This window comes from Mustelus asterias, chromosome 10, assembly GCF_964213995.1.
Source record: "Mustelus asterias chromosome 10, sMusAst1.hap1.1, whole genome shotgun sequence".
Taxonomy (NCBI): domain Eukaryota; kingdom Metazoa; phylum Chordata; class Chondrichthyes; order Carcharhiniformes; family Triakidae; genus Mustelus; species Mustelus asterias.
Genome location: NC_135810.1, coordinates 2,005,582 through 2,018,542, shown reverse-complemented (window position 1 = coordinate 2,018,542; position 12,961 = coordinate 2,005,582). Strand labels below are relative to the sequence as shown.

Genomic DNA, 12,961 nt, shown 5'->3' with positions numbered 1-12,961 from the left:
AAAAGAAAAGCAAAATGCTGCTGATGCTGGAAACCCGAATGTTAAATGTTAACTCTGTTTCTCTTTCCACAGATGCTGTCAGGCCAGCTGAGATTTTCCAGCACTTTCTGCTTTTATTTCATGATGTTAGTTGTCAACACCACCTGTAGGTGTAATGGGTATTAGAATCATAGAATCATAGAAACCCTACAGTGCAGAAGGAGGCCATTCGGCCCATCGAGTCTGCACCGACCACAATCCCACCCAGGCCCTACCCCCACATATTTACCCGCTAATCCCTCTAACCTACGCATCCCAGGACTCTAAGGGGCAATTTTTAACCTGGCCAATCAACCTAACCCGCACATCTTTGGACTGTGGGAGGAAACCGGAGCACCCGGAGTAAACCCACGCAGACACGAGGAGAATGTGCAAACTCCACACAGACAGTGACCCGAGCCGGGAATCGAACCCGGGACCCTGGAGCTGTGAAGCAGCAGTGCTAACCACTGTGCTACCGTGCCACCCCGTATTGCAACGCGTGAAGTTACTGATTTGAATTTATAACAGAAAATAAATTCTATTAGAACTTAGCAATGCTGACTTTCCCAAAATAATACATGCAATGTGAACAAAATGTGTTTTATTTTAGAAAATTCCTGCATTCTGTACAAGACATTATATTACAATAGCCCAATAAATGGAGGTAGGTGCAATTAAGTTTTTTTTAAAACCTATAACAACAGCTCCAAGTCTCTCAGCAAAGCACAGAGACTAACTTGTTGCCTTGCGTGCTTGTACACACTGAGGTTACCTCGTCAAGTTTTTGTGTTGTGATACAAACCAATTGGCAAGCTGGACAAAAGGACAAGCACAAGAGCTTGCCTGTGTAACAGATGTCTAAAACAGTTATACCAGTTTGATAGTGTTCTTTGCAAAAGGTAGATCGGGTTTGATAAAACTAAGGTTTCTGCATGGAAAGCAAAAAAAATGCAAATGTGGTTTCTGACGCGGGTGGGGAACAAGATTGTGCATTAAATGTAATAATCTGTTTGACGAATTTTCAGCAGTTGCAGAACCAAGTCCATACTCTGGAAATATCTTATTTGTGTCACAAGCTACTTTCAGCTGTAGTTTCCTTTACACAAAATGCTGATTCACAAAACCATTTCTTTAAAAAAACACCCAAGACAGACGCAGCCCTTAAACCATTATAGTTTAACCCAAACCCCTGACTGGCACCATTTAATGCTTTTACCCTACCTGTACCAGCTCTCCTTGTGGACTAATCAAGTGGAACTGTTAATGTGACCCACACTACAAGCACACTGATGCATGCATTACAAACTGGGCTGAAAAGATTTCAAAATTATTCCATTTGGGATCTTTATAATCAAGGAAAAGGACGATCATCACTCCATCGGAGGTTCCAGCCTAGAGCTAGAAGTGAAAATGCTGTCTTACTACAAGATTCAGTCCCTGATTAAAATTCAAGGTCTGAGATGTGCAAGGTACCAGAAACAGCTGAATAGGAACGCACAAGTAGCCAGCCACCTGTGGAGGTTAACCCTGCCCTCTGCTGGTCATGCAGCATGGTGCAATCCATTTATATCAATCCGTGAAGTGTCACGCGGATAGAAACCAAACCTGTGATGAACTGAAGTTTATGGTCGGATGTTGGTTGCAAAGGTCGTAACTTTAACGCCTGGAGGCAGATTTCAGACAGGTTCCTGCGGCGAGGGGCGAGGGTCACGTCCCATTTAAACACAGAAGGTATTCAAAGCACCTTCACCACACGTAATAACTCAGATTGAAATACATTTATATGGAAATTAACTAGAAGTTTTATTTTAAATATTTTATACAACACATTATTCAGCACCTCGTCCACAAAATAAAATTTAAATGCCTCCCTTCTGTCTATCCTTCACCTTAAGTTGAGTTAGTGGCAGCTGTAGTTGGACTGAAGAATCTGGGTGGGGGTGTGTTGGGGGGGCAGGAGGAGGTCGATTGTCAGATTAAGCAAACTTACTCAGGCAAACTTGATGGAATGGGCATAATTAATTAAGAGATTTATCCTATCGGGAAAGTGATTGTACTTCAAAAACTAACAACATGACTTACCTTTAGATCAAAGAAAAAGGCCAAAATGTTGATGTAAATCCTAATTCCTCCTCCTGCTCTGTTACACAGGCAAAGCAACAAGCCGGGCTGCGAGTCACAAAAATAATTATCATAGTACTGTGTGCTCAAAATAATGATTAAAATCAGACCCAACAAATGTTTGCCGCAGTGATGGTGTGCTAATTATTTTCCCCACATATTTACATTTTAATGCTTAGTCAGTCCTATGAATGTCTTGAATTGTTAATATATTGCAAACCTATATACTAAACATTATATACAAGACACTTAATTCTGCCTGCAGTTTTGGAAAATGGTGTCCTTGCGAACAGCATGTTATGCGGCAGGTATATAGTTTTTGCATCAACTATGGCAGGTGGCCACCAGGCAACAGCTGTATTCACACACCCCATCGTTCTTCCTAGTGTCCAATTCACTCACCTCAACGACCCCACTGAGATCTCTCCGCAAATGGTACCAAACAGAAAGCATCTTGTACATGTCAAAGTAAAGTCTGTTTAAGGAGATAAACTAAAGGTGGTTTGTGAGGGTGGGTGGCTGGCTGGGAAGGGTAGTGCTGATTTATAGGTGGACAATTCATATCCACACAAGAAGCAGATCCATAAATTCACTCTGACCTTTCACTTCACACGTGCAGCTGGAGCAGTCTCTCAGAAATAAAGATCCTGCAGTGTCTAATCCTACACGGCGGAGCTGCCATCATGACCCAGTATGTGGCTTATATTGTGAGCAGATCGGTTTGAGTGCTGCTTGGAGACATCAGAAAGAGCCGGGTTGGTTAAAGGCAACAAAGGTGACATGGGCATGGCAGTCGTGTCGGGGGCCAGGGGAGCAGCAGCAATTTCAGGGAAGAGTGTGGTCAGGTTGAAGTTGGAGAGGTGGGGGGTGATGCTGGAAGTGTTAGCCATGGGTCTGGTTGGCATGTCAGGAAGAAGGGGAAAGTTTGGCTGTGGGAAGCCCACTGGCCGAGGGGGGGACAGAATGGACCCAAATGGGTTGTTGAGTCCCCCAGCATTGGCCTTCTCTGTGCTTGGGCTGCTGAAGATCTGATTGGAAAAGTAGGGGATGGAGAGGTCATTGGAAAGGTTGGGGTGAGCCGGAGAGTACGGAGGGTAAAACGAGGACAAAGGATTCTGTGGTTCCACTGGTATGAGAGCCGGGGTACGGTTTGCACCTGGCTGGGTTACAGGAGGGATGAACGAGGGATTAGCATTAATCGGAGGGTTCATGCTACTTTCTGGAATGAAAGGGAATCCAAAGTTCTGAGACAGCGAGTGTTGGTCAGGAGCTAAATTATCGTTTGGTAATTGTTGCCCCTCAGTCATGAACCGCACAATGCTTCCTGTCCGAGCACTCACTGGCTGCTGACGGCCAAGGATCATACTGCTACTGGATGCCAGGGGTAACTGTAGGCCGTGCTCAAAAACATTTCCGCTTCTGTGGTTCCCGGAGCGAGACCGATCAGTCTGCCGCATCTTAGAAGCTGATCCCTCTTGGGCTGGATGGCGCCCTCGCTGGCTAATTCCTGAGGAACTGGGTTGCTGAATCGGGTGTCCCTGTTCATTCCCACTGTGGGAAACTGCAGCATGCGACATCACCGTTCTAACCGCTCCATGCACATTGGGAGAAACCTGCGAGTTTGGGTGGCACTTATTTCCTTGACTTTCATTCATTCTGAGAGTGTTTTTTTGTGCTGACACATTTGGACTGGTGTTTCGGCCCTGGCTATCTGCTACAGAGGAAGGATTTGTGTAGGAGATGTTTAAAGAATTGTTTCTGGAACTGAGTGCGCCTAAAGTCATGTCACAACTTTCACGACTTTGCACCTCTCCATCCCTTCTCACGTGAACGCCCTCTCTAACAGAAGGGCAGCTGTATTCAATGCTGGCCGGAGGAACACACTGTGTGTTTCTTGGATGTTCCGACACAGACCTTTGGTTTGCACTGATCTGCTCACTGAGTGAAGGAGCCAGTAAGCTTTGCATAAAGCTCTGATGGCAGGAACTGTCATTCTCCCTTAAAGGAACTCCACTTCCTGACGGGATCCCTTGCATCGGCAAATAAGGCAGCCTGGCCTGCCTTTCAGCCCCTGTACCCTGGCCTAGCCTGAAGCCGTGTGACTGCATCCCTCTGTGTGTTGGCATACTGTTGACCATCTCGTTGCCTCTCGATGACTGAACCTCAAAAGTGCCAACCCCCTGAGTTGTTACACTCACTTTAAAAGGGGGACAGTCGGGAAGACCTTGAACATCGGAATTTATGCAATGATCTAGTGACAACTTAGCCTGCAAACTATGCACAGGTAGGTTTTTGTTCATTGATAGATCAAGATAAGTTCGCATTTCAGATTGCTCCAGATTATTTCTGGTGCTCTGCATTGCCATCCCCATTCGGGATTCTACATTTGAAGGTGCTTTCCGAATTAAAGCTTCTGCTGAATAACTGGAAATTCTGTTCCTCTCCTGCCTCTGGGAGGTAAACTGCATGTCTGAAGGCCGTGACACGGAGTTGGATTTAGAAGCCATTTGCTGATCCAATGACCTTGAGGTCATCAGCCTCTGGATGCGAGACTGGCCAGACTGTTCTGTAGGGACACCAGCTCCTTGTTGCCCACTTCTGGCGTTCTCCTGTTGCTGTTGGTGTATGAGATCTTGGCTGTGGAGATTCTGCGTGTGGCTGCTGTGATGGTTTCTGCTGGTCACAGTGTTGTCACACCTTTTATCTTGCTGTGAATTTCCAAAGTGCGAGTGCGGCATTTGCTGCTGGAGTTGTTGCTGATGATGGTGATGCTGATGCTGATGATGGTGGTGGTGATGGTGATGCCCTTTCTGTCGTCCTTGGCCATTTCCACTTGGGTGCTGCTTGTGCTGCAGTGACAGCTGGGGGGTTTGGCTCCCTCGCATCAGCCCTCGTTTCTTCTGCATTTGGATTTCTTGCTGTGCAGCGCGGGGCTGCTGGGCACCCTGAGCCTGCGCTTGGACTGGACTCTCATTGTGCGGAAGGTGATGCTGAAGGTGATATAAATGCCTCTCTCGTATCTGCCGCTGATGGTGTTTGTAATACATGTGGCCATGGTGGACATTAAGCCCTGCTTGTGAGGAGACAGTCTGCTGGGGTACCACATGCTGCTGCAGTTGCTGGCTGCCTTGCTGTCCTTCTCCCTCTTGGATTTGAGGCTGAGTGTTGCAATGAGCTTCAGCTGGCCTTAACGTCTGAGCGGAATTAGAAGTCAGGAAGCTCGTTGATGGGAATAAGGTACTGAGACTATCTGTGTGCCCTGGATTGCTGCCCGAGACTAATAAACTCGAAGAATTTGTTGGCAACTGACCGATAAATGTTTGGCCACATTCAGAAATATGTTCAGGTACAGTACTTATTGTGGATTTCCCTTCAAGCCTCATGGCTGCATTCTGGCACTGCTTCTGTCGCTTTGCTGTCGAGATTAACTGGCCATCCGGCCCAGTTCGCTTTGTTGCATCTTTTCGGCTCTCGCTGTTTGGCTTCAAATGTGGCTCCAAAACTAGGGGAGTCTGCGAGTTACCTTTCCTCGTGTCCAGCTGCTCATGAGAAAATTCTGTCAATAGGGCGGGTTGGGGAGGTGGTTCTGTATACGTAACAGGCCCACCGGATAGATCTGCTGTAGCACAAACTGGAAGTTGCTCCACAAGTTGGGTCTGACCCGGTGAACAGACGTGCATTTGATTAGCTTCACTATGGCAAGCGTGGTTAATTACACTCAGGTTAGCAGAGGCAGAGGATGGGCAAATCAGTGGCAAGTTTGATATTTCTTTTACAACAGAAGTTGAAGTCTTATTTACAGACATTCCTGTTGAGTTTGTATCCATTGGTAACGAGCGCTGCATTGGATCCTCAGCTGCACTAGTCTTCATCAAGTTTGGACTGTTCTCTTTAACACCAAGGTTTTTAACTGACGGTTGGCTTGGACATTCTTCTTTATCTGCAAAAGGAATTTTCTGAGATTTAGATCGAACATCACAGACAGTAACATCCGAGGCCAAACTTTTCCCTGGGCTTCCATGTTCAAATATTGCTCTGGCAGCAAGGGCAACAATGTCGTTCTGCTCGGACAAACTGTAGTTATTAAAAGTGCCGGTCATTGTACTGATGCAGGAAGCATCTTCCCGCGTGGTGTCCGGCAGCATGGAGGCAACGGAAAAGCCCCGGCTGCTCCCGGAGCTGGAGGACATGGGAGACTCAGTCTGCCGGTGGACAATCAAAGGGCCTCCCATGCTGTCCTGATCTGGGTTGCACAGTTGCTGCTGCACGCCACTTTCGGCCTCTGAGCTCACTAACAAAACGTCTTTCTGAGATTCACCCTTTTCATAAAACAACATGCCAGTCGAGGTCTCTCTGGAACTGTTGACACACAACTCATTATCGGCACAGGAAACCTTTACAAGTGACAGCAGGGAGCTCTTCTCGCTTGATGATCCATTCTCGCCGTGCGTGACTCCATGCATCACGCTACTGCCATCTTGATTACCAATTTCTTTCGTTGTTGCAAACTTGTCCATTTCTAATTTCCCTTTGTGCCAGTCTTGGGTCCTTTCTTTGTTGCCTGCACTGCATTGGAGCTGCGCAGCTGCAAGAGATTCCAACTGTGCAGAAACGCTGGTTATCCCAGGGGTGTTGCAAACATTTGCTACAGCGGTTTGCAACTCAACTAAGTCACTGTCCTTGTCAACTGGAAACGTTCCGGAAACCTGAAGAGCTGCGTTTGAACAATACAGTGACGACGGAGGAACCGATGTTGTTACATCTGTGATTACACACGGGGGAGAAGGTACACACAAAACATTCTTCATCAAATCACCCCGACATGATGAGGGTGGCAACGCAGCAACTAAAGCTGATGAGGCTGAAATCACTGCCAGGATGTCGGGCTGCTCTCGGGAGACTGATTCAGCCAGTGTTGGTTCTGTTAAACATGGTGCTAGCACGTGTTGAGACAATCTGGGTGCTGCCCGCTGCCGGTCTGCTCCCTCCTGTGAAGTGACAGAAGTGGTCACTGTGGCAGCCGCTAGCGTTGAGATTTGACGCACTGATGACTGCTGTGATACGGTCAACCCCTGCGATGGTGAAACTTGATCATCACTGGTTAGAGACTGCAATGGATTATCTTTGTTAGATTTGGTATATTCAACACAACTGGCATCCACTTTCGATTTGTTCCCAGTACATGTGGCCTTCCTCAGGGCTCCTTGCTTTGTAGAGAGGGGTTTCTTCTGCAGCTTTTTAGTTTTGCAGCTAGTGGGTGGACCAAGGGGAGGTTTCAGGGAGGCTGAACTGCTCGTGTGCCACACGGATGCCTTTGAAATATCTATGGTTGTGCTGCTCACTGTGGCTTCAGGCGCTGATACGCTGGCACCAGTAACCTGGCCATTGAGGGGAGCTGAAGAATTGGCTGCATGGCCACTGGTCGGCTGCAAGCCCCCCTGCCCTGCCATCTGAGAGATACTTTGGCTGAGGTTCGTCAATGCACCAAAAGTATTAAGGGCCACGTTGGTGTTTGGATCGGCGCTGGTTGTCGGCTGAATGATCTGCATGGTGTTCTGGTTGGAAGCCCCCGACTGCTTTACCGGCTGCAGAGCAAAGAGCTGGCCATTGACAGAGATGGTCTGCTGTTGTTGACCTGATCCCGCAGCAGCTAAGGACTGGGAGTTTGTGGAAGTGGATGAAGAAACTGGCCGTGGCAATATGTGAACAAGGTGCTTGCCCCCCACTGTTTGCACAGTGGGAGTGCACTGTGAGCTACTGCTGCTGCACACCAACTGATTGGAGTCAAGGGCCGGTAACCTATTACTAGTTGGAGCTGGGACGACAGAGACTGCGTTCTGACTGGCTGTTTGTATGATCACAATTTGCTGACCTGGGGCCTGGCTGTTGATGGCACCTCTCACTACAGCGGGTGAGGTGGGGTTCGCTGGCTGGAGGACGATCAGATGCTGATTGTTGGGACTGGAGGAGACAGACGATCCCGCAGGGCGGGCCATCTGAATCACTTGCACGGGAGGAAGCAGCGAGACCACCTTGGCTGCTGGCTGGGCTGGAATTTGTGGCTGGGTTGGAACCGGCTGCAAGGGGGACTGCACAGTAACTGCCACCTGCTGCTTGAGTTGCCCATAAGCAGAGCAGAAGGAAACCCCTGGAAACACTGCTGAAGCTGAGGAAACCACAGTCACATTATTAAATGGCTGACCACTTTCAGAAATGGAGAAAGTATTCCTGGCGCTCAGATTTCCATTTAGTGGCATTGGCAAGCTATTACAGCCCCCCTGACTGACAGGGTGCACGGTGTTGCCTGCGAGCTGTAAGGTAGTCCATGTTGTCTGGGTATTACCTGCGGAACTCATGCGTGAAAATGTACTGACACTGTTGGAGTCTGAAGTGCCCGTGTATGCAGAGGCTGGACAGACTGTCCACGAGCTGGCTATTGGGCAGGACGACATCAGACCTCCACCAGACATTGCCCCAAGTTTGAAAGATGGTGATGCAACAACAAGGCCACCAACTGATACAGGAACATTTTGACAGAAGTTTGACGCCAACGTGTTTTGTGAGCATTCAGTAATGGAAAACCTTGTTGATCTCAACTCAGGGCTCTGGCCACTCACAGACGACAATCCCAAAACCGACTGTGGTGTCATCCCACTGGGGCTCTCCACACCTGTGCATGGCGTACTAATCTGCTGTGAGTGCACTGGCAAAGCAAAGCAAGTTCTAGTAGCAATGTCGAGAACATTCTGTGTCGGACATTCGCTGGCAGTTTCCGAGATGCTCTGTGCTAACTTGCCCATGGAACGTTCCAGTACAATTTGCGTGGAGGCGCTTGTGGGACAAGGTAAAGTTGATGCACAACTGCTGAGGGGACACTGAAGAACCAGCTGTCCAGAGCTGTTAGCTGAAACATTTAACACACTGTGTACAGTGCTGCTGCTCGTGATAGTGGGACAGTGAGCAGCTTTCAGCAATGGTCTGGTTGTAGGAAGACATTCAGGAACTTCCTGCTGAGAGACCTGTGTCTGAAGTTGAGGACCATTTGCTAACTGGCATATGTCAGGCATTGCAACAGGCACCATTAGATCAAGACATGTTTCTGGTGTATTACTGCTCAGAGTGTTCAGGGCCTGTTCTGGTGAACTCTGAACTGCAGTCTGCTGGCAATTCCCATTCAATTGGTTTCCATTTGTGTAGACCAGAATATCATCTTGCATTTGATTGGAAGGAACCACCATTGTAACTTTTGTGCTCTTGAGTTTCCTCTTCCAGTGAACTGTAGGGTCATCATGCAAGCAGATGTCATTGGCTTTCAGTAACTCCGCAAATCGGTCGTTTTCTTTCTGTAGCTCATTCAATTGCTTCCGTAATCTTACAATCTCTTCACCTGCCAGACAGAACACACATTTAATCAGAAGTAAATCAGAACTTAAATCTATTAAAGCCTGGTCTTGGATACCTGATGGTATTCAAAATAAAAAACAATTTTGTCCTTCCTTCCAAAATGCCCTGCATTCTTCCAAGATTGTTGCTCACCCACCTCACTATTCCTATATCTTAAAACTAAGGATGTGGCATAATCCAAGCATTGGACCTTGACAAAAACCTCCATAACTGACATTCTTGTAAAAAGATGTTAGGTGTTAACTTTCCCAATAGTTAATCATCTTTAAATTCTCAATATACCATGGGTGGATTGTACATCCAGCACTGCAAAAATAGCACTATGCCTGTCACTGCGAACATTTCCCATTCTTCACAATGGTGCCTTTATTCTTTACCACCTTAACATGGTGCAGCAGGCGGTAAAGGCAGCAATTGGCATGTTGGCCTTCATTGAGATAGGCTTCGAGTACAGGAGCAGGGATGTGTTGTTACAGTTATACAGGGCCTTGGTGAGGCCACACCGAGAGTATTGTGTGCAGTTTTGGTTTCCTTTTCTAAGGAAGGATGTTCTTGCTCTAAAGGGACAGCAGCGAAGGTTTACCAGGCTGATTCCGGGGATGGCGGGACTGATGTGTGAGGAGAAATTGACTAGGTTAGGATTGTTTTCACTGGAGTTCAGACAAAAGAGGGGGGGGGAAATCGCATAGAGACTTATAAAATTCTAACAGGACTAACAGGGTAGATGCAGGGAGGATGTTCCTGATGGTGGGGGAGTCCAGAACCAAGGGTCACAGTCTGAAACATCAGGGAAGACCATTTAAGCTGGAGGTGAGGAGACATTTCTTCATCCAAAGAATGGTGAGTCTCTGGATCATAGAAACCCTACAGTACAGAAAGAGGCCATTCGGCCCATCGAGTCTGCACCGACCACAATCCCACCCAGGCCCTACCTCCATATTCCTACAGATTTACCCACTAATCCCTCTAACCTACGCATCTCAGGACACTAAGGGCAATTTTTAGCATGGCCAATCAACCTAACCCATCTTTGGATTCATTACTACAGGAAGTAGTTGATGCCAAAACATTGAATGCAATCAAGAGACGACTGAATATAGCACTTGGGGCGAATGGGATCAAAGGTTATGGGGAGAAAGCAGGATTAGGCTATTGAGTTGGATGATCACATGATTGTGATGAATGGTGGAGCAGGCTCGAAGGGCCAAATGGCCTCTTCCTGCTCCTATCTTCTATGTTTCTGTGAGAGATGTTCTCCAAACCCCAGTGGCATTCCTATAGCTTTCTTAGGTTTAAAGTACCAAGTGCTAATTGCATGTTTTAAATCAAATAGTTAAACAAAATAAAGGTCCCTGCTCTGCAGCTTAATGAGCTAAAACTCTAGCAGAATAAAAATCCAGTCACACAGACCTTCCCTTTCCAACATTCCCTGAAACCAAGACATCTCCAGAGAGGACACACTCTTCACCATTGCACTGCTTCTTGCCTAATCGGCGGAGGAAGCTTCTGAAGTGCACAAGACTGTATTCATGGTAATGGCATCATAGAGTAACTAGTGTTTGTTTAGCATATTTAATATAACTTCCCAAAAGCTCTGCAGATGATTATAAAACTAAATTTGACACTGAGCCACATAAGGAGATATTAGGGCAGATGACCTAAAGTTTGGTCAAAGGGGTAGGTTTTAGGCAGCCTCTTACACAAGGAAAGAGAGGCAGAGGGGTTTAGAAATGGAATTAGGGCATTGGCAGCTGAAGCCAGAGCTACCTTTAGTGCAGCAAAATAGTGGGGTGCTCAAGTCCCAAGAGGCCACACTTAGAGGAGCAGAGATCTCAGAGGGTTGTGGGACTGGAGAAGATTGCAGAGATGCAGACAGGCCATGTCACAGAAGGATTTGAAAAAAACGATGAGAACTTTAATATCAAGGTGCTGCTAACTGGGGGCCAATATAGGTTAGCGAGCACAGGGATGATGGGTGAATGTGATAGTGAGTGATGACAAGGATACTCGAACACAAGTTTATGAAGGGTAGAATGCGAGAGGCCAGCCAAGAGTATGTTGGAATAGTCATGCCTGAAGGTAACAAAGGCATGGATGATGGTTTCAGCAGCAGAACTGAGGCAGCAGTGGAGTCAGGTGGTGTTACGGAGATGAAGCAGATTATGTGATCAGAAGCTCATCTTTGGATCAAATATGACACCAAGGTTGCAAACTGTCTTATTCAGACTTAGACTGTTGTTTGGAAAAGAGATGGAAGTTTGTGGAAGGAGATGAAGAAACTGGCTGTGGCAATATGTGAACAAGGTGCTTGCCTCCCACTGTTTGCAATGAGACCACCTTGGCTGTTGGCTGGGGACGGGAATTTGTAGTGGGGACTGAAGACATTGACTTCAGTCTTCCCAGTATTTAGTTGGAGAACATTTCTGCTCCTTCAGTACTGGATATCAGACAAGCAGTAGGATAATATAGAGAGAGTGCAGAAGTGAAGGGAGGTAACAGTGACAGTCACATTGGGTATCATTTGTGGCAGTGGGCTGCACAGGTGGTGGAATGGCTCACAAAACCCATGTTGTGACAATCCAAAAACTATTATTTCTCATCTAGTACCAGGTTCCTCTATTTGTGAGTGACCTCATGTATAGGAGAAAACAAAAGGAAAGCATAGAGCTGGTATATTCATGGTGACCATGATGTGGAGATGCCGGCGTTGGACTGGGGTAAGCACAGTAAGAAGTCTCACAACACCAGGTTAAAGTCCAATCATTATCTTGTAAATTGAGTTTGAGTCTTTATATGCCCTGTTTGTGAACACAAGTCGTCACTCATCTGAAGAAGGAGCTTGAGGCTCCGAAAGCTCGTGCTGCCAAATAAACCTGTTGGGACTTTAACCTGGTGTTGAGACTTCTTACTGTATTCATGGTGGACAGGGGATAATTCTGGTTCTTGTAAAGACTATTGTTACTCTTCCGTGGAGTCGAGATCTGTTCTATATTTTCTAACATCCTCATTTTTATTCAGTCCTGTTACTAGCAGCTAAGCTTTAGCACTGCCAGCCCATAATACCAGAGATACTGTCAAACCTGACCAGCTTGTCAACTAGCTCACACTGCTTCTGTTGCACACACTGTCCCCAGTCTCTCTCCAACCCAGAGTCCCACTTCCTACTAGTTGTGCTCTCTGTGTCCCACCTATCAAGTCGGAGATCTCACCACTCTGTCCACAGGATTACACTGAATAGAAACAGGCTATTTGGCCCAACTGGTCTATGCTGGTGTTTATGCTCCATGATGTGGATGAGGTTTATGCTCCAAACAAGCTTTCCCCATCCTACTTCTCATCATGCTATCTACATATCTTTCCTATTCCTTTCCCCCTTGTGTTTATCTAACCTCCCTTAACTACATCTACGTTAGTC

General features: G+C 46.9%; 1 protein-coding gene across 2 annotated transcripts in view; it reads right to left on the bottom strand.

Annotated features, from left to right (window-relative positions):
- Positions 1-352: 352 nt before the first annotated feature.
- Positions 353-12,961, bottom strand: part of usf3 (upstream transcription factor family member 3) — a 38,157-nt gene continuing 25,548 nt past the window's right edge. For both annotated transcript variants that reach the window (XM_078221482.1, XM_078221481.1), the window contains exon 6: positions 353-9,529. In XM_078221482.1, the coding sequence (XP_078077608.1) occupies positions 2,805-9,529 (6,725 nt within the window). In that variant the 3' untranslated portion in view covers positions 353-2,804. The remainder of the gene's footprint in view (positions 9,530-12,961) is intronic.